This window comes from Lasioglossum baleicum, chromosome 20, assembly GCF_051020765.1.
Source record: "Lasioglossum baleicum chromosome 20, iyLasBale1, whole genome shotgun sequence".
Lineage (NCBI taxonomy): Eukaryota > Metazoa > Arthropoda > Insecta > Hymenoptera > Halictidae > Lasioglossum > Lasioglossum baleicum.
The window spans coordinates 2,937,118-2,962,877 of NC_134948.1; the positions used below are offsets into that span (position 1 = coordinate 2,937,118).

The following is a 25,760-nucleotide window of genomic DNA, read 5'->3' on the forward strand; positions in this document are numbered from 1 at the left end:
ATTAGGAGAACATGATGTCGAAGGAGGTATTCGAAATTCAGTAGTACAAGTCAACGACAAGTCAGACGGCCGAAAATTGGCGAAAATCTCGAAAATTGAGTTTTGTATTAGGAGAACATGATGTCGAAGGAGGTATTCGAAAATCAGTAGTACAAGTCAACGACAAGTCAGACGGCCGAAAATTTGCGAAAATTTTCGAAAATCTCGAAAATTGAGTTTTGTATTAGGAGAACATGATGTCGAAGGAGGTATTCGAAATTCAGTAGTACAAGTCAACGACAAGTCAGACGGCCGAAAATTTCCGAAAATCTCGAAAATTGAGTTTTGTATTAGGAGAACATGATATCGAAGGAGGTATTCGAAAATCAGTAGTACAAGTCAACGACAAGTCAGACGGCCGAAAATTTGCGAAAATTTTCGAAAATCTCGAAAATTGAGTTTTGTATTAGGAGAACATGATGTCGAAGGAGGTATTCGAAATTCAGTAGTACAAGTCAACGACAAGTCAGACGGCCGAAAATTTCCGAAAATCTCGAAAATTGAGTTTTGTATTAGGAGAACATAATATCGAAGGAGGTGGCACGAAATTCAGTAGTACAAGTCAACGACAAGTCAGACGGCCGAAAATTTGCGAAAATTTTCGAAAATCTCGAAAATTGAGTTTTGTATTAGGAGAACATGATGTCGAAGGAGGTATTCGAAAATCAGTAGTACAAGTCAACGACAAGTCAGACGGCCAAAAATTGGCGAAAATCTCGAAAATTGAGTTTTGTATTAGGAGAACATGATATCGAAGGAGGTGGCACGAAATTCAGTAGTACAAGTCAACGACAAGTCAGAGGGCCGAAAATTGGCGAAAATCTCGAAAATTGAGTTTTGTATTAGGAGAACATGATATCGAAGGAGGTGGCACGAAATTCAGTAGTACAAGTCAACCACAAGCCAGACGCTGGAATATTTTTGTTTTTCAAAGTTTCGCTATTTTTGCAATTGCAAATCAGTACAGTAACCGAAGGACAAGTACATTTTTGCGGAAATCAGTAGTAATATGTACAACTCTACGACAAGTCGGACGTTCGGGAAAAATTGGTGGTTCAATAAATATAATACGCAGATATTCTTTTTAATACATAGTCTTTATTTATTCATTGTAAATTCATACATAAAGTGTTTGTATATTGTACATAACTTATTGTCTATTCTAAACATATATATAAATTTATAATAATATATATTTATTTATAACACTAAATATATATTTATAACACGAATATGTTGACTAGTTCGGAGATATTCGGCACACCGTCAGTCTTCTAGTTAGTGTAATACTGCAGTACAGGGAGGTATGGACAATGATTGTATTAGATTACTTAGATGATCATCAGTGATCATGATCATCAGAAAAATGTAAGGGGTCGACGAAGAAAATCATTCTTTCAAAAGGGGTTGATCCAGGGAAAAGGTTGGGAACCTCTGCACTGTAGATAATTCCTGATAATTCCCTAAACTCGAGGAGCTCGCCTTCTACTGGAAAGTTCGCGAACCATCGAAAGCAACGTCATGCTTATTCGTTGAATGTCGTGAGTGAGTGTACCGTCAATTTCGCAAGACGTGTTTCAGTATATATTTGGCCTGAGTTTTGAACGGATTAGTCACTTGAATTGCTGTCAACCAGTCGTTTGTTCTACTTGTTTCACTGAAAATTAAGACGCATTTACCGCGAGAGACTGTGCGTCGAGAAATTTTGGAAATCCGTGGAAATTATCCCACATGATGTACCTGTGATATGCAGAGTGGCATGCTCGAACTGTCAGGAGGAATTTGGAAAAATTCATTCTTCGTAATCGTGAGTATGTGTCGATTGGAAAAATATCCTTGAAACGTCATCTCGGGTTTAATTGAGTAAAATATCGTGTCTTATTCAATTTTTCGTTTTTTCAGACTAATATCATAAATAATGGAGTTCCCAAACCTGGGAGAACATTGTTCGGAAAACAGCTGCAACCGTTTAGACTTTCTACCTTTAAAATGCGATGCATGCTCTGCGATCTTTTGTACCAAGCACATATCATACACCAACCACAGCTGCCCTAGTGCTTACAAGAAAGATGTTCAGGTCCCTGTGTGCCCGCTGTGTAACGAGCCGGTGCCGACCAAACGAGGAGACCCTCCTGACATTGCTGTAGGCCAACATATGGACAATGAGTGCCAGTCGAAGAAACCTAGGGCAAAAATCTTTTCTAATAAGTAAGCTGCTTAAACCAACTCCAAAGACACACGTCCATCTGAGAGTAAAACTATGGCGAATTACTGAGAGGACTTTCCAAGAGTTCACACTCACGTCAATCTCCAAGAGTAACAAATTTCTGAAGCACTCTCAAATGGACACACAAATTGAGAGTCCTCTCAGATGGACACAAGGGTCTGGGATGGATGGGATTGGATGTTCTCATTTTTCAATAATGCAAAGATGGGGTTTTTCAATAGTCAAAAGTGCTAGATAAAAGATCGATCTGGCCGTGATCCCCCTCAAAAGTTCTATTTTTACATTTATGAGGCGTAATTGCAAATTATGCAATGAAATTATGAGACCTAAATGCAAATTATGCCTCGTAAACGTAAAAATAGGACTTGTGAGGACGACAGCGGCCCAGATTGATCTTTTATCTAGCGCTTTTGACTACTGAAAAACCCCATCTTTGTATCCCACATCGTTGCAATCCTAGAAACGAGCCTCATCGAACATCCTATTTCAGATGTTCCTCCAAGGGCTGCAAGATCAAAGAGATAGTGCAAGTCCGGTGTTCCGACTGCAGCCAGAACTTCTGCCTGAAGCACAGACATCCAACAGACCATGCGTGCGTAGGTCAGGAGGAGGCCACCAGAAGAAGAAGACTGGACAAATTAGAAAATAACGTTAGTGTAAATAGGAGAAACGGGGAGATCATGAAGAACTATCAAGGAAGCATCAGCGAGGACGAGGCTCTTGCCAGAGCTCTGCAAGCTTCGATGCAGGACGAAGATGCTGCCAGACGACGAACAGTCGAGGTCGGGTCTTCTGGGAGCAGAGACAGATGTAGATTATCTTAAAACAAATCTTTCCATTCCACATTAATCTTCTTCTTCGATCGCACAAACGTAGAGAAAACTCGTTACTACGAATCTTTGCTTGAAAAGACTCGTGGTAAGGCGAGGTTGTTCTAGTTCATGCTATATTTAAAAGAAATCAGAGTACCTTCAAGCTTTCCATTTTACAATTTTGAGGAGGGCGCATTCTGAATCTTTATTATCTATTTGTAACATTTTTTCATAGAGCATATTTAACGATGAATTGGAAGGTCGTTTCATTGAATATCAAGAAACGGTGAACGCGTTTTACTTCTCGCATAACTATACCTCGATAACAGTTTTCTCGTTCAAACTTATTGTCTTTGTAAGAGTCGTGAGCAATTTTAAATGTACAGAGATTCACGTAGATTACATTCTGTCACTCGGAATATATTTATTTGCGGGAGCTTCGAAAGTTTCCCCCGGTCAACACGTACTATGTACACGAAATTTTGGCAGTTTTGTATTTTTTATACTATCACGTACACGAACGACAGTGTTTCTTCGCTTCTATTATTTAACGGATGATTTATCGTCAGTCTTCAGTGATATTCTATAATAAGCCTCGTATGTGTATGTAAGTTACGACAAGACTGCGGATGTTTATGCATTTATGGCTTCTGAAAATGTTCAAAAAATGGTAGAATGTAACGGAATTTAAAAATTGAGAATTGTGCACAAACATCCGCAGTCTAGTTGCGACGACGATTGTCGACCGAAATGTACTTCAAACTTATTCGTAAAACATTGCAAAAGGACTATCTTATTCCCCTAGCGAGTTTAACAAATAATTATATATCTACGTCACCTGCCGAATCCCCATGGAGATTTCGAAAATTATCAAAAGGGCAACCTCGATAATGAGTGCCTTAGTAGATAGAGCTTAGTTTTTATTGAAAATGTACGATTCATTGTACGATACAATCGATTTCTAGACAATTTTACGAAATATTGTAGAATTTTGTGGGAAAGACGAGGGAATTGCCAGCCACAAATCACGGAACCCTCGGACTTCTAATCTCCAGACATACTTGATCTGGGGGGTCCTAATCGCACTATTTGTACTATTACCAGCTTTAAGTTATAATCGATGCATTTCACTTCCTAATTTTCCACCTTGAATCTTTCGAAATGTAACTCTAATCGCAATGACAATTTTAATTGTTAAAAGGAAAATAAAATTTATATATTTATCGAACTCACGTTGTCATTATTTCCGTCCAAAAATATTTCTATTTCCATTAAATCAGCGGTTTCCAACCTTCTACAATCTTTTAATACAAAAATTAATTTGTTATTATTTGTTCGGAACCGGGCAACAAAGAAATGAACGCCTCGAGCACGTCTAGAAAAGTCTTATTTATTACATTGTTTATTGGTTGTCTTCGATACATGAATCATACCAATTACTTTTCTGAATCACTCAATCCGCACACATCTCTCTCTCAGTCACACTCTTTTTTACCACATATCATTTGTTTCATTTTTTTTTGTTTAATCCTTTAAACTGGAGCGAGCTTTTTTTTCTTCTTAATACGCGTACACTGTACGGAAATTGAAGTAATATATAATATATATATATAATACAGCGTCGTTTAAATTACATCTCAATTATTCTTTTAATTGTATATAAAAACACTTGACAAACAAAAACGGAACAACTTAGAGTCTTTTGTGGAGCTGTGCCATGGGGGGACACGATGGGGCAAGATGACTCTATTCTTTTCTTTACATAATACATATATATCATATATGTATGTAAATATAATTTATATATATATAATGTGGGGGGGAAGGGGTGTACGAATATTCTCGATTGCAGCGTACCATCGGTAGCACACACTCTTTAGTGGCGATTCATCATCCTTTCTCTTGACTGATAAAAAGCACGCTTCGTAGTACACTATACGAAGAATTCAAGACTAGGGTTATTAAAAATGTTTCTTTCGTTTAGGCTGCAAAGACAAGGCCATGGTGTTAGACTAAAAAAAGAAATCCTTGCGGGGGTGGTGACGGGTGGGGCGGGGGGCAAATTTGTTTTCACTGTTCGAAGATTTGTTTCGCGAACACCGCGCAATGAGCCAGCGTCGTTTATTCCTCCCAAGTTTGGTTCGTAGTAAAGGTCTTTTTGTTTCTTTCTTTTTTGTTATTGTGACGTTTACGTTTGGAAAATGTTGGTGCGTGTCGCAGCCACACAGCTCCTGGAATACAGTCTGTGTTCGTGTCGATCACGACAAATCTCTTTACAATTCGTCGTGTTCCTGGAACAAAAACAAATCCGTTTAAGTCCCGATTGTAAAGATGCATTCACGAGGAGTTATTCAACAAATTTGTATCTTTGCTAAACTTTCTCTTCTGGCTAAAAATTTGACATTCTAATGCTATCCAGCGTCACTTACTTCCACGTCTGGGACGCTATTGTCCTCCTCGTCCGCGTCCTCATCCTCGTCTTCGTCCTTGTTATCCTCGCTTTCCTTCACCTCTTGTCTCTGTTTCAGATCTTCTGCGTCCTGAGCCTCCTTCATCTTCTTCTCGCCGTCCTGGAAGTTCAACAAACATAAAGCCTAACATCCCGTAATCATCTCGCAGCGTCTAATTGGACTCTGATCGATCAGTAACGAGGAATTCCAGCTTTTTTATCGCTCATTCGAATCAGCAATGCTTTTCTCATCATTGATTCCGCCTTGTTACATTAAACAGACCGCGGATATTTATGCAAAATACAAACTTTCTGTATCAACTACGAGAAACAGGACTCCAATAAAAATTGACATCTTTTTTTAACTTTTCGTGTACTCGAATGACGGAGGCGTCACTAAAAATTGCTGTACCTTTATCATACAGATACATCAATCATATAGAATAGAAATATTCTAGGTCGGATAAAATGTTTGCTCTCGGAGTTCGAATAATTCCGAGTGCAAAGAGTTAATGGCTGCAATAAATTGAAAATAAGAATACTGTTCAATTCTTTCGATACTTCGATAAATGTATAAAAATCCGCTGTCTCGTCGTCGTAGAACTTTGACCAGACTTACAATGGTTGGCGCCCAGACTTCTTCGCCGAACTTGCGAGCGGTTTCAGGGTCGTCCGTGATCAGCACATTGTCGAAGATGGTTCCAGACCTCACTTGCCACAGGTCGAAGCCGAGAGCGCAGATCTCGTCCCTCTTGTACAGATCTGGGTCCGGAGTGTACTCGGGGTTGTCCATTTCTGGGTGAATCCATGGTCCCTTGTAGTTAGGATTATCGATCTGCTTTGGTTTCCATGCGCCCTGCGAGCAAAACAAACGCTCCATCAGTTCGAAGATCTCGCAACGCGCCATCACGGAAGATATAGCCGGATAAGGTGGATAAAATTGATTTTTCTTTATACCATTCGATAGATCAAATGTTTTCGTTGCAAAATCGGTTTTTCAAAAGTTTCTGTGTACACGTACTTTGTACTCAGGGTTGTTGATCATGGAAGCTTCCCATTCACCGTCCATTTCATCGTCCCAGTCCTCTGGCTTGGTAGCCTCGGGGTCAGGAATGTGTTCTGGCTGATCCCAGTCATCAGGCTTCTGATCATCAGGGTCAGGGATGGTGGGCTTGTCGTCCCAGTCAGCGGGCTTGCTCTTCGACGGATCCTTGATCTTCTTCGGTGGCAGGAAGTCCCAGTCTGCCTCCAGATCGCCAGACTCGACCTCCACGTTGTCGATGAGAACCTGAAGAAACGACCATCATCTAATCACGACGTTGCTAATCGACGAACATCAATATCTTTTGAGTAATACAGTATTTCCATTGCAGTATCTCATCGCGTTGCTACTAGGGCTGCTACTTTCCTTCGAAGGTTGATGATTTTAAAGCTTTGATTCAGAAACTTCGAAGGTGACGAGAATCGAAGTTTCGAAGCCTCGAATTAAAGCTTTTTTTTTATATTTCATATTCTGTGAAAATTCTGTCAAAAATTATGACATAACATGAAACTCGTAAGTTACAACTTCATGCGATTCAAAGACTTCGAAGTTCCCTTTGTTCCTTTGAATAAGTAACAGACCTAATTGCTACCCCAAGGAGCTAATTACCAACAAGGACACAAAATGGCTTCCACCGGAATCCCTATTTCGCCCAGAACAACGCGATCGTACGAAGGAATTACTGTATATGTCGGTCTTTGCTTAACGAGCAGAAAATCAGATCGCAACTCGAAACTAAGCAAGATAATCTTTGCTCTTCGAGGTCTTTCAGCACGTATTCCCCACAAATGATCAATGAGAATATGTGACTCTAGGCTCGATAAATTAACAATCTCTGTACCTATTTCTCGGTTTTCTCACCTTGTATGTGTTATTAGGATTGACGATCAGAGTGTAAAGATGAGTGTAGACGTCGTCCTTGCAACGGATATCCTTATTGATCAACAAGTTCTTGCCTTTGTAGCTGAAGATCACGTGAACCTTCTTTGTTCCGGGACCGCAAATATCAGGTCCTAAAACGAGGCGAGTAAGTTCAAGCAACTATGTTGCGGCGTGTGAGGTCGTTGGCCTCCTGCCAAACGTGAGATCATGCATTTCTTTTGTACCAAAGTGGATCATTCCCCAAATCTCGGAGAACGAGTTTTTACGAATAATGTTCTTAACCCATTACGTACAACATCAACGCAGACTTGTGATGAAGATTTCAAAAAATATTAATGAAATAACAGCAGATATTAGGAGTTAGATAAAATTATAGTGTCTCTTAACAGGTGCCTGAACTATTTATGAGAACTATATTCAGGGCATATGCAAGACGTTTACTCTCCGAGGACCATTAGCACCAATGCACCATCGGATGCGACCAGTGACTCTAGGCTCGGCTATAGTCGTTAATTGTTACCAATTCTCACCGAACATAATCTGGTAGGGACTCTCTCCGTGCATGTCCTTCTGGTTCAACGAGCAGTCGAAAACTTTGACGTAGCCACCACCGCAATCGATGTTCTGTTCATGCTTAACACTGAACTGAATTACGAGAGGCTTGTCCTTGTTGCTGAATGGTTCGAACTTTGTGCTGATGGCATAAAATCTGGCATCCTGGGATGTCTGAATACCTAATTAAAAAAACATGGGTAAGTTGAGCGGTAAAGAACGTTTGGCGATACTGAGCTGTTAGATGTATTTTTACCTTTATCATTCTCTGGTTCGTTCCAGAACTTTCCGTGACTCAAAACGAACTTCCCGAACTCCTTTCCTGGGTGCTCGGAGTACACCCAATTCTTCTCCCATGAATCTGAAAGAAGAATTCGTCGTTGTGAGTGTTTATAAATTTTTCTTCAATTTTTTCTTTTGTGGGGTTCACGAAGCCTGAGTTTTTGTGGTTTGCGTTGAAAAATATATTTTTCAAAAGCATTTTTGTAATTTCAAAAACTGTCCTGGGATTTTTAATTCAACTGTTTTAGGAGGTTGAGGGTTCAAAATTCCTATGAAAGGAAATTTAATAATTCCGAAATTATTATGAAAGGAAAAATATAAGTTATTGAAACCCATTTATTATTAAATATTGTTTCAATTTAGAACCAATTCAAAATAAAAATTTCGTACCCTCTCCAGTCATGAATGGGAATAAATAAAATCTAAAAATACACGTAGAAAGAGAATCCAAACGCAGTCCGAAATTAACCAAAAAATATCGTTCCAGTCACAAGTGCGCATAAATAAAATTTAAAAATAGTCGATCAAAATTAAAAATTGCTACATAATTTCTCTAGATAAGGAAGCAAAAATAGCCCTCAAATCAAGTTCCAAACGTACTCGAAAATATTCCGCTTCCTCTGGACCGGGGAAAACTTACTACCGTGGCGCATTGAATGAAATACAAAAATCCGCCTTTAGATTAATATGAATCATCAATGGAGAAGAAAGAATTCGCTAAAGCAAGCTCGGAAAATAACATCTCGCCGAATTTCGAGCCACGAGGTGTTCGGTAAGCTTTGCCTGTACAACACGGATCAACCGATCGATCGCGCGTCATGTCGGCGTAAGGAACGCCAGTGCCACGAGACATTTTTCCGTGGCCACGTCCGAAACAGTTTCGAACCTGAAGCCACCCTACAAACCCGTTACGAACATCTTCGAACCCGGAAAAAAACAAAACAAACCGATAGGCGATGCATAGATCGGTTTTCGAATGAAGAAAACTTAAACTGAACATCGGTGGTAGGGCGTGTGGTTACCAAGGAGAAATATACAGCGTGTGGCTAGCGGTATAATACAGAAAGAGGGGGACCCCATGGGAGAAGTGGCGATTGAATGGGAAATATTTTACGGGAAAATCCAGGGAAAATTGTGCGTGGGGTGTGGTTCGCGGAAACCGTGGGACTCGTTCAATTTTCTGGAGCCCGGTGTGTTAGGGTATGGGTAGATCGAATGGATTAGGGTTTCGAACAGGAGATTATGGGATTTTTATGGTTGTTTTACTCACCATCGAGAAACTTCTCCTCGAAGTAGACCTCCGCGGTAACGAAAGTGCACGCAAGCAGAAGCAGAAACGAGCAGAAGGACTGCATTTTGAGACGCCGGGACGACGAGAGTCCGCACACGACGATGATCCTCTTTCCACGATGAACCAGCCGATAATGCCCGAGCCGTGGACGTGGTTGGCGAGTTAGCAGCCGTCGGGGTAGACAGATGGAGGGCCCTGATTGGTTCAAGAACAACGGCCAATCAACGCCGACCACGCTTGACCAACCAGCCGCCGCGCCGTGGCAGACGCAGACATGCCGCGACGCACATAACCTCACGTCACCGATTGTCCTTATTTTATCTGTTGTCGATAGGGAAGGAGATATGTACCAATGTACCTGGTAGCCACGCGGTACGCCGTTCTGATTGGCTCCAGCGATTTCCCGCTACTTTCGAATGTTTCGTCGCGGTTTCCGACAACGTTTGATTTATTTTGTTAGATTTTGCTAGTTAAAATTTTGTTGGCAAATTCTTTCCTCGCTTTAGGAGCTGGGAATCAAAAAACTGATCGATATAGTAGTCTAGGATCTAGGTTTAGAGATCCCCAAACTTGGTCCCAAAATGAGATAAATGACATTCTAAAAATTGTTATTCTAAACGTAGGAGTTATAATTATAGGTTTCCTATAGTTTTGGGTTCTATAATATTGAGTTCTTCCGAATGTTTTGTCGTGGTCGCGGACAACGTTCGATTTTACTATAGTTAAAAAATGTGTTCAGATATCCTCTCACCACATTAGGGGCTAGGAATCAAAATTGATCGATATAGTAGATCCCAAAATGAGATAAAGAGTAAATGACATTCTAAACGTAGAAGTTATAATTATAGGTTTTCTATATTTTGGAGAGAGTAAAAGCAACGTTCCGACTACGTGTGTTCCTAAAAAATATTGAATTCTTCCCAACGCCGAATGAACACATCCATGAGTTACAATTTTCTTAATTATATGTAGTCGACATTGAAACCAGTCATTTTTCCATTTCCTCTGATTCCGTGGCCTGTCAGGTCGCGCACGTCCTTCCGCACACACTTGTGTAATCACACGCGGCGCACTATCTCTCGATAAGAGCGTCAGTTAGTACACAACTCTAGAAAAAATGAAATATTACAATTCTCGTTACATCAACAATATCACGCCGGCAGTCAATCATTTTGCATCCAACATCGACTCGCTTCAGCCTTTCCGAAATTCTACTGACTTCTCATGATGCAGACATAGCAATCAAACAACTGGGTTCGTCAGACACGGTTCGTCTACTAGAGCAAGCAGTCGAAGACATTTTCTATTCAATAAATTGCGAGAATCTCTCGAAGAGTTGACTCTGGTGCAACAATGGGTCTGCATATTACTGAGACATGTTCAAAGGAGCCTAAACAGCGGATTGGCTTTCGAATCGCATTGTGTACGAACTGTTCCCGTGGCAACGGCTTCTCCAACAAGCCCGTTCCGGTCGGGGCTGAATGAAAATCCGCAAGTGAATCCAGTGAAGCTGTCGATCCAGGTGTCGTAGCTGCTTCCGTGGTTGACAGAAAGGCATAAGATGATGCGCTCGAGGACGGCTGCCGCGCTGATGCGGCTCAAGGAGATGGACAGGAAGTACAACATTAAGCGTAACGAGGCCACAAGGGCCCAGAGCAACGTCAGCACTGACACGTCCCTTGAAGTCACGCCTAGGGAGCCTCGTGCTGACTCTAGGAAATCGCCCGATGTACTTGCGGTCGCCAACACCCTCGACATCGGGGACACTGATGATGATCCGGGCTCCAAGGTACATACTTGCTTGCTCACTAAGGGTCCGAGCAACGCTGACAAAATTTTCAATGACCTTGAGATGTCTTCGGGGACACTGAAAAATTTTTCACCAATTTTTTAACGATCTCAAGACGTCTCCGAGGACACTGATAAATTTTTCACCAATTTTTTAACGATCTCAAGACGTCTCCGAGGACACTGATAAATTTTTCACCAATTTTTTAACGATCTCAAGACGTCTTCAAGGACACTGATAAATTTATCACTAGACTGCGGATCTTTATGCATTTATACGTATAGCAAAATTAAGTAGATGAAATTCACAATAAAGATGTCAATGTACACAGGGTTTTTCGTCTAAAACAGAACACCTAAATATCTCTTCAGGTTATTGTGATGCAAAAAATATTTGTTACGTAATGTCAATGGACCAAATATCTGGCACGAATATTTTTTCGGAAGGTCATTTTTTTCGGAGTTATCAAGGTCGTCGATGTTTTTTGATACATAACTACATTTTTATTTTATTGCATCGGGGGTAATCTTCGAAAATTGAAGTTTTACCTTCAGATCAAGCCCAAGGTCATGTTATTATACATATCTGAATGTATTTTTCGATCAGTTACACGGTGCAATAAAATAAAAATGTAGTTATGTATCAAAAAACATCGATGACCTTGATAACTCCGAAAAAAATGACCTCTGGAAAACAATATTCGTGCCAGATATTTGGTCCATTGACACCATGCGCATTACGTAGCAAATATTTTTTGCATTGCAATAACCTGAAGAGATATTTAGGTGTCCTGTTCCAGACGAAACACCCTGTATGATTTCTCACCTATTAAAATTATTGAGGGAGGAAATAACATTAAATTTGGATTCTGTTTCTTGCAAGCGACACCAGACAATTTTTATTTTGCATAAAGATCCGCAGTCTATTTGTCACCAATTTTTCAATGACCTTGAGACGTCTTCGAGGACACTGGAAATGTATCACCAATTTTTCAATAACCTTGAGACGTCTTCGAGGACACTGAAAAATGTATCACCAATTTTTCAATGACCTTGAGACGTCTTCGAAGACACTGAAAAATTGATTACCAACTTCTTAATAACCTTGAGATGTTTCGAAGGTCCTCCGGGCCTCCCTGAAGCCCAAGGCCCCCAGCTCCGTTTCGAACTACGTTTCAAGTGCCAAAAGTAGCCCTACGAAGAAATCTCCAAGGGACGCCATGGAGGACCTAGTTCCAGAGGACGACCCACTACTGAACCTACGAGAAGAGGCTCCCTCGATAATCAAGGAGTCCCTCAGAAGCCCGACAGACCTAATACCGTCCCTAAAAAGCATCAGCTCTGAATCCAAGAGCAAGAATCAACGCAAATCCGCAGGCTCCATGGATCAGCCGAAGAGCAGCGATGAATCCTCGGTAGCAACGATCCTGTCCAAGCCATCAGAGATTTCCGAGATGATTTCAGAGGTGGTTAGATCGGGACAGGATTCCTCGGCAGGGAAGAGCGATGGTAAAGTGGCTGATGCTGAAGAAAGGCTGACCGAGGCCAGTGTTAGGTCATTGAAAGAAGATGTTGAAGAGGATACAATTGAGGAGGCGATTAGGATAAGTGAAGAGAGGAGTGAAGTAGCTTCTGAACTGTCTCGCACACCGAAGGAGAATGACGATGTCTCTGCTTCATTGAAAGAAGAGCAGAAGGTAGAGTACGAGAGCGACACTTTCGAGCAGGCCTCCTCTTCGGCGGGTTCTTCAAGTTTCGTGGGTGATGGTTCAAAGGAAGCGATTAGGGATGATTCGGCTAGGTCTGGAGTGAAGCAGATCATGATCACGGTCCACATGCAGTCAGCGAGCGCCAAGAAGGCTGCGGTCGACGAAAGGTGCGTTGGAATTCTGGTTTGGGCCGTCAGATGGCGATGTCTGGGTCTGTTCTAGCTTGGACGTTGTAAACGATAATGAAAATTAGATTTTATTCGTCCTCGTAACGTCTGAAGTCTAGGAGATTGAAACTCGTGTTTAATAAATACTCCCTTTGCAGCCCTGAAGAGACCACATCGAAGGAGAAGAAAATCATAGAGCTGGTCCCTCCGAAAATAGTGCAGAGCACCAGCGAGTGTGAGATTGGCCTTGACGAGGAGCTATCGAATTACGTGAGGACGACGGAGAACGTGGAGGAGCTAATACCTATCAGCTTGCTCAAGATGTCAAAGCAAACAACTCCTAGGAAGCATCCTCGAAGAGGCAGGAAGCCGAGGAAGAATGAAAACACTGAGAAGAGTGAATCTCCTGAAGCGTCTGATCAAGAGCGGCCCGCTAGACAAAGCGAGAAAAGCTTCTCTTCAGCTATTACGTAAGACTCGAAGATAAACCTTCAATCTTGCAGTGATTAACTTAGCAATTATTTCAGAGAGACACCCAACCTGGAGAAGCAGAAGGAAAACCTGGAAGAAGAATCCTCGAAGAACGAAGATGCTGCACGCGAAGAACAAGAAGCTGAGCATGCTGAAGACAGGGATACAGCCAGCACATCGAGCGAGAAATTACTGAGGGAGATACCGAAGACCTCAGACGTCACTTGGACCCTGAGGAACTTGAATAGAGACGCCATAGACGCCATTGCTAGGAGACACAGGCTCGCCAAGGACACCAAGAAGTGTGGGACTGTTGTGAAACTACCTTCAGCCAAGTGCGAAGCCCCAGACAGCAGGACAGGCTCACTGGACAATGTCAGTACACTTTTATACTAATTGTCCTGGAATTGGCAGCTGAATAGAATTTTTCCCACAGCTCAGGGATGCCAATCTCGATCAGAAGAAGAGGAAAGGCACCTCGAAGAGACCGAAAACCAGGAAGACGTCGAATCGCGCGAAACCGGAGGAAAAACAGTCACGGTTTGATTGCAGGCACGCGCGCAAATTGCGGAAGCAGGCTGCCGTCATCAGGCAGCAACAGGAACGCGAGGATATCAGGAATTATTTGCTGGAACTGGAGCACACCAGGCTGGAATACGGAATAGGGGATCCCGCTGGGACCTCTAAGCTCGCTGGCTTCAAGCCCCTCGAGTTCCCGAAGATCGCCGCCTTCGAAAAACCGGGTATCAATTTTTCAATTCTTCCAATTGCGGGCTTTTTATAACAGCTGTTTATTACACGCGCGTGTTGCTCGGTTTGCCGTCTTCTGTCTCTGTTAGCATTCCTCGTCTTGAATGTCTTGACAACAGCCGTAGATTAGAAACTATTACACAATTTCGTGTAAAGAAATCTGATAAAATTCTTCTATGAATCTTTGATGAACCTATAAATATTGATCTACGATATTTTACGTAGGAAGTCCTCAAGCTCCTTCCTAGAGTTCAATAACCTCTTCTTGCAACTTTGCGCAGATCCGACCGATGAGAGTTTGAAGTCCACCGATGAATCGGCTGCTCTCCAAGAGAGGATATCTACGATAAGACAGTGGATGAAGGACCAGTACACGCTTTACCGAGATTACAGCAGTCTGGCCAAGACCGTGAACGCTAAATACGTGCCTGCTACTCTCGAGGATGCTAAGAGGGTACGCGTTACTGTTTGTAAACACTGTCCCAGTTGTCGCTGCAGCAAAAGTGGCACTATCAACCGGTAGAAAGTGTGAACCGGCGCGTAGCAACGCGAAGACAATGACACCGCGGATAAGACAACAAATTGTTCTCCTTCGGAAAGACCAAGTTTTTCGTCGCTCGAAAGTTCCTAATGAGATTATCCTGTTTCGTTACAGGCGATTCGCCAGCTGCAGAAGGCGACAATGAAGTCGAGGTGATCGGAGGCTCGTCGGCACGGCTCTCGAAAAATCAACATTGTTCCTGTATAATTAGGTGAACGGCGTTGCTCCCATTGTGTGCTTGCTGAACACGATCCTGCTCGAGCGTTCGACTTGCTGTCTCTCTACACCTTTGTATCGTAACAATTTTGTGAATTATGAAAATCACAGAAGTTGTTCGCTGCGAACGATCTTCTGGCGTTTTAGAGTGTCTGTACTTCGTCCGTGAATAAAAACGATTTTATTAAGATATAATAGAAGACTACAGAATAGGAAATGACACTTTTTCTTTGGGGTGCAACAAAGCCGAGTGAAAGAATAGTAGATTAATATTTGAGGGCTCATTTCAAAGAGGAGACTTTCTTTTATGAACTGATATTGAAATAAAACTACTACAAATTTTTTTTCAACTATGCACGAGTATTTTTATATTGTTCAAAATTAATAGCCACCTGGTGTCTTTGCAAAAATTTCGAAACCAGGTCTAGAGAAGGGTGCTATCGACCGTAAGACCCCTTAAGGTCACGCAGGTACGCCGTGCGAATTTAAAAAGTCAGAGTTGAGACCGATCCGTATTTATAGGGAATAAAATGTCTGTCGGCGTTGGCTGGCGAATCGATATTTAATATTATCCCCGAAAAAAGGGGCAGATAGAGAGACCGGTCCCCGTTGCAGCGTGTGCACGCGTGCGTGTTGCACGCGCGCACGTGCAGGAGACGCTCGAATGAGCGACGCCGATCGCCGGCGCGTTCTTTCATTGACGTGCTGTTGCTCGTCCTGTTCCCCAGTTCTCGGCGAACCTCTGCACGATCGCGTTCGAACCAACTGTGCTCTGTGAACCCTCGGCTCCACGTCGTCTTGGTCGGTTACGAATTACCACACGTTTCCCTCGAAGTTCATCAGTGCTTCACCGACGACGTTCATTCGAAAATTTTAAGGAGATTGGCCCGGTTGGGGTCAGACAACTCCGGTGAGTCTCGAAAAATTTATTCTTTTATTATTCACCCCCATCACATTTTTAGCTAGACATTACTTGACAGCTAGTATCATGTTTCTGGACCACACAATCTTTTTTCGTCGGTCTTACAATGTGTTCATAGGTTCCGCAATATTTTTTTGTCGGTTCTAAAATGTCTTCGTAAGACCTACAATTTTTTGTGAGGCTCTATAAATTTTTAGTGGCCTTAAAATATTTTTTGGGGTAACTAAAATTATTTAGAGCCCCTCAAAATTTTTGCACACGTTCTACTATGTCTTCGCGGGCCCTACAATTTTTTTGTTAGGCTCTACAAATTTTTAGTGGCTTTAAAATATTTTTTTGGCTAACTCTAAAATCATTTAGAGCTCCTAAAAATGTTTGTACACGTTCTACTATGTTTTTGTAAGCTCTACAATTCGTTTGTTAGGCTCTACAAATTTTTAGTGGCCCTAAAATATTTTTTTGGTCAACCCTAAAATCATTTAGAGCTCCCAAAAATTTTTGTGCGCTTTCTACTATGTTTTCGCAGGCCCTACAATTTTTCTTGTAGATTTTTAATTCGATCTCCACGTGAACAAGAATTAAGCACTAGCTTCCATGCATTTATGGCTTCTAACAATGTTCAAAAAATGCTAGAATGCAAAATTCCACAGAATTTGATTCAATTTCTAATTATTTTCAATCTATAAAGGCTAGTACTACTGAAAATAAAATTTTATTTGTTCCCACTTCCCCGAAATTTGCCTGGAAAAAATTGCACAAATAACATGCGCAGTCTAATAATTAAAAATACGTCCGTGGAAATGAGAAAATGTGCCGGAGATTCCGGTAGACAGTCCCGACTCGAGTGTCAGCCTCCAGGAACGGTCGCGTCTCCTATTTTACGTCGAGTCCAGTTAGTTTCAGGTGGAAATAGTGTGTCAGCTCCTGAGTCGGCACTGAAATAAATTTAGCGAGCTTCGGTAGTACAGTGCGGCTGAAGTCAGTACAATCAGGAACTAGAGAAGAAAGATATTTTCCGGAGCTGACAATAAAAATATTAGAAAGCTTTAAACAAAGGAGTTTAGAATTAAACAGGGATCAGTGGAGAGAATCGAGTTCCACGCGGATCAGACAATAGTTAATTGTTAACCGAGAGTTGATATTCGAATAGATGACATCAGATAGTCGGGGCAGCCGGTTTACGATCCCTCGACGATTAAATATACATGCACCTTGTCACACCTGGAACGCAGAGAGCCGCATATACTGTGTCAAGGTTCATCGGATCAATTGAAATTGTGCAACCTTAGATCCGTTGCCGTCGAGACGCCAGCCAATTAATTAATCCGTCGTAGTTCGAACGAAAGTTCAACAGCCGGCGATGGTTGTTTTCTACGTGTGTCCGTCGGGGAAGGCCCGTCATATTTTTCAGATATCAATGCAACCCTACACCACAGTTTAAAGAGTACTGGCCGGACTAATTAGAAGATCGAGTGTCGCGCTGTATGTCATGAAAATGAGAGCATGCAATCCGATACCGAACGCTTAACAATCTCCGCTAAACAAATATCTACTTGGGAACCGGGGGCAGCGATGGCCAAGTCGTTGCACCCTTCCATTCCCAACACAATAATTGTACCAATTAATTCAAACACTAAAAACTCAGTCGACTAAGGGTGTGTTTAAAAATTTATCAAACAGACTTACAAGGGAAGGACCCCAAGTATTCAACTCCAATTTTGATAATTTTTTGTGAGACGATGGTACATGGATCCCTAATTATGTATGCAAAATATTAGGTGTAGTTACTCAATAGTTTTAAAGATATAAACAATTCAAGTTTCATACTCATAGTAGTTTTCGTTAGCCGTGTAAGATATGAAACTTGAATTGTTTATATCTTTAAAACTATTGAGAAACTGGACCTAATATTTTGCATACATAATTAGGAATCCATATACCATCCACTCACAAAAAATTATCAAAATCGAAATCGAACACTTGGGGTCCTTCCCTTGTTAGATGTTGATAGTCGCAATAAAAACTATACTGTTCAGGAGAGTTCACAGGATCGATCTGGGTTGGAATAATTCCTGAGAGAATAATTATTCCCAAAGTTCCGAAATGTTCTCCGAGCCGCTGTGGTTCGCCGAATGACCTTGAATCGGCAAGACGGTGTTCACTGAATAAAGCGTAAGCCGGGACAGATTCTCACGAATTTCTCTCGTCGATCGCATTTATTTGGAGGCAGGAAAAAAGAGCGCGAGAGTGCGGCGGTCTCCTTAGAAATTCGAACGGCGAAAGTAATCGAGACCACTCGCGGGAGAGACCTTATCCTTGGGAGGGGGAGTGGGGATCGAGGTTGAGACGACTATGACGTCGGCGACGATCCGTCAGACCGAGGTCGTCGCTGGAAAATACTGTCCGAGTTCTCTAAACCAGGACGTTTCAACGTTCGCAGAACTATTGTACAAAGTCTCCATCACGATTCAAAGGTCCTACAACGTTCCCTTGGGTTCTACAATTTTTCCATTGAGGTTCTATAAATTGTTTGCCCTTGCGAATTTTTTTGTAAGCTCTACAGCATCTTCGCACGCGCTGCAATTTTTTTTCGTGAGGTTCTAGAACTTCTTGGAGGCCCTACAATTTTTGTTAGCACTCTAGACATTGCTTCTCGGGACCCTAAACTTTTTTCCTGTGGTTCTCTGGATGTTTTACCGGGCGACAAGTTTTTTTAACGAAGAGTAGACATTGTCTACTTTTCTATAACGTAAGACCGGGCTCTAATACGTCTCCTCCGACCCTAATCGCGACAGCCGATGACGCCGACCGTGTGAAACGGCACAGAAGTCCCAGGGACCCACATGCGGGGGGTTAGCCGGGTTTCCTCGTGGAGGGCTGAGGCCAGACAAAGCAAGAAACTTCCTCGTTCATCGAGGAATCCACCGGGGACGGTAATTAATAAAGGGAATGAGAGATTGTGGGATGCGCGAGCCGCTAATCCCCGCGGTTTTCAGATTAATGAGACTCGGTCTATGGGTCTTTGTTTCACTCCGAGGATGCCACAGCCGTGGTTCTGCTCGGCCTGCGGTACGTTGAACCTGAAAGTGTTTGAAAGAAGATTAGAAATGAAGTTCGAACGATTATTCAGCTCTACGTTCGCAGTTTCATTCAGCTCTAGTTAAATGTTGAAAATCGACCACGAAATTCAGGGAAGCTTTTCACAATGAAGAATGGAATTAATTCATTGTAGTAGATGATAAGGGGAATGACACATATTTTCGATTGCCACGTGTGCCATGTGTGAACCAGCAGACACACAGATGACACACTGTTCTCTAGCCGCCAGGATCAACCGAGCGTGAACTCTGACCTGGAAGAGCACGCACACTTTGCCGGCTTCAAACCGACCCATTGTTCCGGGCTAATTTTCCTCCGGGAAGCATAAAATCAGAGGACCAGACCGTTCAACTGACTGTGCAGGCCTTTATCTTCGCGTCGCTCGGTCTGGAAAACCTGTTTTTGCAGTTAGGTACTCCCTAGATTCCTCGTTAGATAAATATCGAGCTCTGAAGACAATTGGGCGATTACTTCTGCATTCAAAATTCCCTAGGCACGATAATGGTTCAGTTAACGAATCGCTCTAACTTTTCCATGGGTCCTAAACGACTACAAAATCGAGTACTCTCTTAACCCTGGACTTAAACCTGCAGTCAAAAGTCTAGTTTAGACAATGCAAAAACAATTCACTCGATCTGGGAAGCCCAAGTCTTCTTTTTTAGTTTAAGGGGGTAGACTCCTGGCTGGATAAATATCGACCTATGAAAACAATTGTGCGATTACTTCTGCATTCAAAATTCCCCAGGCACGATAATGGATCAGTTAAGGATGTTCTGGAGGTATAATTTAGCCCTCTATGTAACTCTTTAGCGTTCTTTTAACACGTTCCGTGCCAAGCCCTTTTTTTTTGTGGCTTGAAGATCACGTTTAACGTGTACCACCGGTGGTACAAGTGGCACGGAACGTGTTAAACTAATTTTTACAGACGCTTTTTTCAGTATCGCAAGAGGTATTTTCTAAGCTAACGAACTTGGCCGTATTTTGTTTGATCTCACAACTTTTTACGGCCATATAGGAACTTGGCTCCTATTCACAGGATGTTTTTGTTGGGTATATTTTATATCGCCCGACCCAATCGTTGACGGTTCACTTTCTATCACCCGACAAACGTAGTGTCCACGTGCGCATCCTTCTCAAAGAACCACTTTATCTCCGGACGTGTACCTGACCAGCCAAAGAGTAAACGCGTAGCTACCGGTCAGACCTTTTCCTACGAAGGTCACGGTTAATTCAAGGATCAGGTTCATATCCAGCACGATTATCACGCGCCACATTTAGCCGGCTCTACGATCGATGGTCCCGTTATCATGGTCCCGGTGACATTAAGCGTATCCGACTGTTTACTGACCAACCGCCGCGCGTCCACTTGCCATTAAGAACTTCCGATCGATCGCCTGTGAACTTCAGTCCACGACCCTCCTCCGACGGCTATATTTACCATGGGCTGATTACTATCGCTCTGGCTGGAGCCGCGTTCTGGATCATCGGGAATAGTGAATGAGTGAACCGGGACGTGGGCGCATTCATACTTCTCTGGGACACACTCTATGGCTGGGATGCTATTTTAATTCTTCGTGTGTCACGGGATCAAAGAAATGATAATGATTTTCCAGGCATTTTGGATAACTGTCACAAAAATTCCCAATGTCGTTCAACGTGATTTACAGTTGTCGTTGGAGCATCTTTCTATATTTATTGAAAGTTTTTACACGATCGCAGTACCAGGTCGAGTATAATGAGCGAGCGAGGCGACGACATTAATTAGTCGAAGACATCCAGAGGAGAAATCGTCGGGAGTTCCGTGCAACCGAGTCATTGCAGCACCGCGGAATCAATTCCTCGCTCGTTGAGCAATCGATGATTTACAACGTGGAAGAACAATCGCCTCGATCAATTGTAAGAAATCATAGGAGGAAAAAACAACAAGACGAAGAAAATGTATTTCTCCGTTTTTACGAAGTCTGCTCAAGGTGGCATCCTTCGGACGACCACCTTCACTTTTTCTTCCGGAAGAGACACCGCGCGGTGTTCTTCTAACGAATTCTCGACATAACGCTGTCGTTCTGCGTAGCGAGAACGGATTGATTAAATTATTCATTTCACATTTTATTCCGAGTAAAAATCGAACTTCCCGAGGTTAAGTCGCACGTGTTACTCAACATAATTTGATATTTATTTCAACCGATTTATATTAAATTCAGGAAGATTATCTTAAAAATGTAAAGTTTAGAATATGGTTTGAATCGTTTAAATTGACAAGCCTTTGTGCGTTCTCAGGTTTTATCTAGACAGCGGATCTTTATGCAAAAGAAAATCTTTTTACATTGTAAGACAAACTCGGGGGAAATAGAAATACAGTATTTTTGAACTTTTCTAACGTTTTTACCGTTCCAAGAGGACAAATAAAATTAATTTGCTGGCTAGAGAAGTCTCCAAACACGAAGATTCGATAAAATACAGAAAACAGTAATCGAAAATCCCTTAGAAAATTGAAAAAGCGAAGTGCAACCCCTCCCCCGGTTTTTCACATGCAGAAACGGTGTTTAAAGTCGTAAGGAGTGCACTGGCCGTTCTCCAGTGGGGCAATTACGAGTACCGAGCGGTGATTACATAAAATTAATAATGGAAAAAGTAATTCGGCCCCCCTAACGGGCTTATAAATGGATCAGCGAGTCGAGAACAACAGCGAGAAGCGTGCAATTACGGCGCGAAGTGAGAATGTATGTACACAGAGCCGGAGATAGCCGGCTATCCGGGAGGCAGCCAGTGGAACAAAGAGAAACTACCGGACACATAGGATATCTTGGGCAACAGAGGATTTCGTAATTCACCGTCGTGCTGCAAACTGTATCACGTGAGAGGAGGTTTGATCAGGGCCGCATTATGCAACAATGTTGTTAGGTACCGGTGTGCCCAGGGCATGGAAGTACAGCGATGCGTCCCTGGATGTGTTGTATTTTCGATTCCGGTTGAATGGACTTTCCAAATGTGCCCCGGGTGGGCTGGAAGGTCATACGAAACCATCGGATGACTGCCCACGATGCCAGAGGGAGTCGCATGTAAATTTTTGAAAACTCTGGCAATTTATTTTAAACAATCTGTTGGACGGATGTTTTTGAAATTGTGGGACCATTTTACGGTATTATTGAACGAATCGTGCAAATTTTTCTGGTCATACAAGTCCACAAATAACGTTGCTGTAGTAGATCTATTAGACAGCGGATCTTTATGGAAAAGAAAAATGCTCTACCTGAATTGCGATAAGTTGGAGTAAAATAAAAAGGTATTTTCTTTTCTCGATATTCTTTCCAAGAGTTCCAGCATTAAAGTTATATAATTCGTTTGCACTTAGCAAGTATGTCAATGTTTTATTGGTATTACCCGGTTTTGTTGAACAATTACTATAACTTGCAGTATTTTACAAAATCTCTTTTGAAAATGGTCCACATTTGGATCCGAACGTCGAGAACAATTTAAATTGCAAAATTGCTTAGTGAGTAACATTTGATCGAACCTGTGGCACCGAAATCATTAAATTGTTTAAATTAGATTACTGTTCTGAATTACATATCTATATTAATTTTTGTCATAAAATCCACTGTCCAATGGTTACCTAGAAAGATTTGAGGTGTCTTTTCCAGACGCTTGGTACAAGTTTGGAGATCTACGCCCGAAATTTTGTAGCGGGGCGATTTAATCTCGTTGAGAGAATGAGGAGCGTAGAGAATGGATGGCCTACACACACACACAAGGGTTAAACGATTTCCCTATGGCTCCGAGGAAGAGCTACAGCCGTCGAGACGCCGAGCCGGCCACGAAAATAGTTCTGCGGGCTGGAGGAAACATAAAGGAAGCTTTGGACGGAAGAAAGACCGGCATGAAACCGAGACGGATAAAACAAGCAGAAAATCGAATCGTTTTGTATGGAGACCGACTCTCTCTCCCGCCCGTTCTCCTCCTTTTGCACTTCGGAGCTTCTAAAAATACACCGTCTGGGGGAAATTGTAGCCTTGAGGCCGCCGAAAGGAACCAAGGAACCAATATTTTCCCTGCATCCTAGACAGCGGATCTTCATGCAGAATAAAAATGTTCTACCTGTATTCCAACAAACCGGAGTGAAATATAAATAAAGATAAACATTTTTTAATTGAAATATACCTCGCCTGACCAAGCAGAAATTTTTCCCGGATGGCAACAGTGATTCGAAAGGGTTCCGAGGGCTATGGAATATTTCTGCAAGCTTGCACGCAGCTAGGATCGGCTTTTCCCAGTTAAAAGGAGTCTGAGAGCTGGCCGCAGTTCTCCCGAGGGCACATTTGACAGCGACCTCTGACTCACGATCATCGTGGCAGGCGAGAAACTGTCAGAAAAGTCATCGGTGATGAGTCAGCCTGTTTTCGAGGGGCGGCAGGGTGCACATAATATCATCACCCGGAATTAATGCGCAGCGAGGGTGAACGGCCTAGCATCGAGTATCAGACGCCAACAAAAACTGCTCGCGAAAACATCTGCTGACGATCATCAGTTCAATGCTACGTGGGTAAAAACTGCCGACACAATTTTTCTGCTGAAGACAACACACACTCTTCCGCGGACAACCATTCTCTTTATTACTTCTCGTCCTGGTTTGCTGGTTGAATTACAATGATATGTTATCCCTAGATCGAGAACTGACCTGAGTCATTGTGTGTTCTTGGGTCCTCATCTTTCCTGATCATCAGAGTCATTCGCTGATCCTTCTCGCCCAGTGTCAGCCTCTCCAACTGGATTACCTTGCTTCGTGGAACCTCGGCGCCGTGTGACTTCACCTTAACTGCTGCCCACATCATTCTCCCACAAAGGATAATAAGCGCAGCTTTGTTGATGCGCCTGCTGCTATCTTGTGACCCCAATTTTTCGCTCAGTCCTGCGAGGATTGTTGGAAGGACTCGCATATTCTGCGCAATGTTTTCGGGATAGCTGATTCGTAGACAGCGGATTTGATGCACTTAATATACGACGAGAATGGATAGGTGCAATTTGAAACAATAGAAACATTATTTTCAACCTGTTAAATCTATTAACCCCTTGCCCTACAATATCGTGTCAGTCTAATAAACAGTCGGATAAATATGTAGGTTATTAATCTCCTTTAAATCAAGATGAAATTCTATTTTAGTTTTGTTAATGCATAGTTATTGAAGAACATGTAGGCATACAATAGATATAAATCTTCTCCTATTTTGGGGAATTACGAACTACGAAGAAAGTTCTAATCACTGAAACCGTAAAATAAATAGTAGGGCAAGAGGTCAACCCCTTTTATTGTAGTTCGTAGTTTCCTAAAAGAACATGTCAGCATAAAATAGATATAAATCTTCTCCTACTTTGGGGAATTACGAACTACGAAGAAAGTTCTAATCACTGAAACCGTAAAATAAATAGGGCAAGGGGTTAACCCCTTTTATTGTAGTTCCTAGTTTCCCAAAAAAGGAGAAACTTCATTTCCAAAATAGAATTTCATCTCGCTTTAAAATAGATCAATAACTAGACTGCGGATCTTTATGCTAAATAAAAAATGCTTGCATTGATTGCAAGCCACAGGAGCCAAATAACAATTTCATTCTTCTTTTAATTATCTTATTAAGGTGAAACTAATACACTGGTGGCCTTAAATCTTTTTAATACCTTCACTGTTTTAAATTGTACGTATCCATTTTTGTCATAAATGCATAAAATCCGCAGTCTATTAATAACACACGTTTATTAGACTCTGTTCAGAATCTTCATCACTAGTTTGACACGATATTGCAGGGGGCAAGAGGTTAAGAAAGAAAATGAATTTCTATCAGGTCAGAAAGAAAGTCCTTACGGTTTTTGTTATTTTGATTTTATAATAAAAATAACTAAAACCGTAAGAACTTTCTTTCCCACCTAATAGAATCTAATTTGAAAATTTTAAATAGATACTTAGAATTTACCTTCAATTTTACTATTTTTTGTTTCTCTTACAAAGGAGTAAAATTCGGATTGATATTTTCATCGGAGGATCGACTTCTGATTGTTTGGAACGGGGTTAGAATAATTGGGGATACGCAGGGTGGTCGAATAATTCTGTTTCTCGTGAGATATTCAAAGTTCTGGTTTTGTGCTCTGTGAAAAGCCTGGAAGAAAGTTTCCTCCGGGTGCTGCGGAGCTCCCAATAATAGCAACTTCCTCGCCAAAGTGCGAAGAAAGGTTTCACCCACAAGCTTTAAATCCAATCATAAATCGCCCTGCAGCTTTCCGTGCCTCCCCCTGTCTGTTGTTCATGGGGAAAGGGTTGGTGAGACGAAAGGGACACCAGCCCTCGTGAACGACCGGGAACAGGAAGGTATAAATAGATTAGGAGAGGAAGAACTTCGGATAGGGAATAAAGGACGGTGGCGGGGGAAAGGAAATGGAAGCTGCAAACGTAAATACATCAAGACAAGGGATCGACCAGGGAACAAGGAAGAACTGGCTGTTAAGTCAACATCGTCCACTAAATAATTTTTCTACAG

At 42.0% G+C, this 25,760-nt stretch overlaps 4 protein-coding genes across 5 annotated transcripts in view; 3 read left to right on the top strand and 1 right to left on the bottom strand.

Moving 5' to 3' along the window:
- The first annotated feature begins 1,544 nt into the window (after positions 1-1,544).
- Positions 1,545-4,711, top strand: LOC143218768 (AN1-type zinc finger protein 2A). Of its 2 annotated transcripts, none has more exons than XM_076444209.1 (3): positions 1,545-1,846; positions 1,942-2,247; positions 2,757-4,711. In XM_076444209.1, the coding sequence occupies exons 2-3, from the start codon at positions 1,958-1,960 to the stop codon at positions 3,088-3,090; spliced, it is 624 nt and encodes a 207-aa protein (XP_076300324.1). In that variant the 5' UTR covers positions 1,545-1,846; positions 1,942-1,957; the 3' UTR covers positions 3,091-4,711. The 2 variants fall into 2 exon arrangements, with proteins under 2 accessions (XP_076300324.1, XP_076300323.1); XM_076444208.1 differs by having other exon boundaries at positions 1,548-1,850.
- Calr (calreticulin) lies at positions 4,449-9,718 on the bottom strand. The gene is made up of 8 exons (XM_076444188.1): positions 9,556-9,718; positions 8,260-8,364; positions 7,982-8,185; positions 7,431-7,582; positions 6,549-6,815; positions 6,147-6,383; positions 5,508-5,648; positions 4,449-5,369 (listed from the first exon to the last, which is right to left on the bottom strand). The coding sequence occupies exons 1-8, from the start codon at positions 9,638-9,640 to the stop codon at positions 5,352-5,354; spliced, it is 1,209 nt and encodes a 402-aa protein (XP_076300303.1). The 5' UTR covers positions 9,641-9,718; the 3' UTR covers positions 4,449-5,351.
- LOC143218751 (uncharacterized) lies at positions 9,712-15,788 on the top strand. The gene is made up of 7 exons (XM_076444172.1): positions 9,712-11,365; positions 12,486-13,240; positions 13,399-13,710; positions 13,768-14,086; positions 14,148-14,454; positions 14,743-14,915; positions 15,117-15,788. Exons 1-7 carry the CDS (start codon positions 11,138-11,140, stop codon positions 15,156-15,158), a joined length of 2,136 nt encoding a protein of 711 aa, XP_076300287.1. The 5' UTR covers positions 9,712-11,137; the 3' UTR covers positions 15,159-15,788.
- Positions 15,789-15,954: 166 nt separating this feature from the next.
- LOC143218767 (uncharacterized) overlaps positions 15,955-25,760 on the top strand; it is a 35,943-nt gene continuing 26,137 nt past the window's right edge. The window contains exon 1 of the mRNA XM_076444205.1: positions 15,955-16,128. The gene's annotated coding sequence lies outside the window, so the exon portion shown is untranslated. The remainder of the gene's footprint in view (positions 16,129-25,760) is intronic.

Excerpts from the sequence above, each read along its gene's own strand:
- LOC143218768 (XM_076444209.1), top strand. The coding sequence starts at position 1,958 with ATGGAGTTCCCAAACCTGGGAGAACATTGTTCGGAAAACAGCTGCAAC. Across the intron at positions 2,248-2,756 it reads GCAAAAATCTTTTCTAATAA|ATGTTCCTCCAAGGGCTGCA; the intron begins GTAAGCTGCTTA and ends ATCCTATTTCAG.
- Calr (XM_076444188.1), bottom strand. The coding sequence starts at position 9,640 with ATGCAGTCCTTCTGCTCGTTTCTGCTTCTGCTTGCGTGCACTTTCGTT. Across the intron at positions 6,816-7,430 it reads ATCCTAATAACACATACAAG|GTTCTCATCGACAACGTGGA; the intron begins GTGAGAAAACCG and ends TCGTTTCTTCAG. Across the intron at positions 6,384-6,548 it reads TCAACAACCCTGAGTACAAA|GGCGCATGGAAACCAAAGCA; the intron begins GTACGTGTACAC and ends TTTTGCTCGCAG.
- LOC143218751 (XM_076444172.1), top strand. The coding sequence starts at position 11,138 with ATGATGCGCTCGAGGACGGCTGCCGCGCTGATGCGGCTCAAGGAGATG. Across the intron at positions 13,711-13,767 it reads AGCTTCTCTTCAGCTATTAC|AGAGACACCCAACCTGGAGA; the intron begins GTAAGACTCGAA and ends CAATTATTTCAG. Across the intron at positions 14,916-15,116 it reads CTCTCGAGGATGCTAAGAGG|GCGATTCGCCAGCTGCAGAA; the intron begins GTACGCGTTACT and ends GTTTCGTTACAG.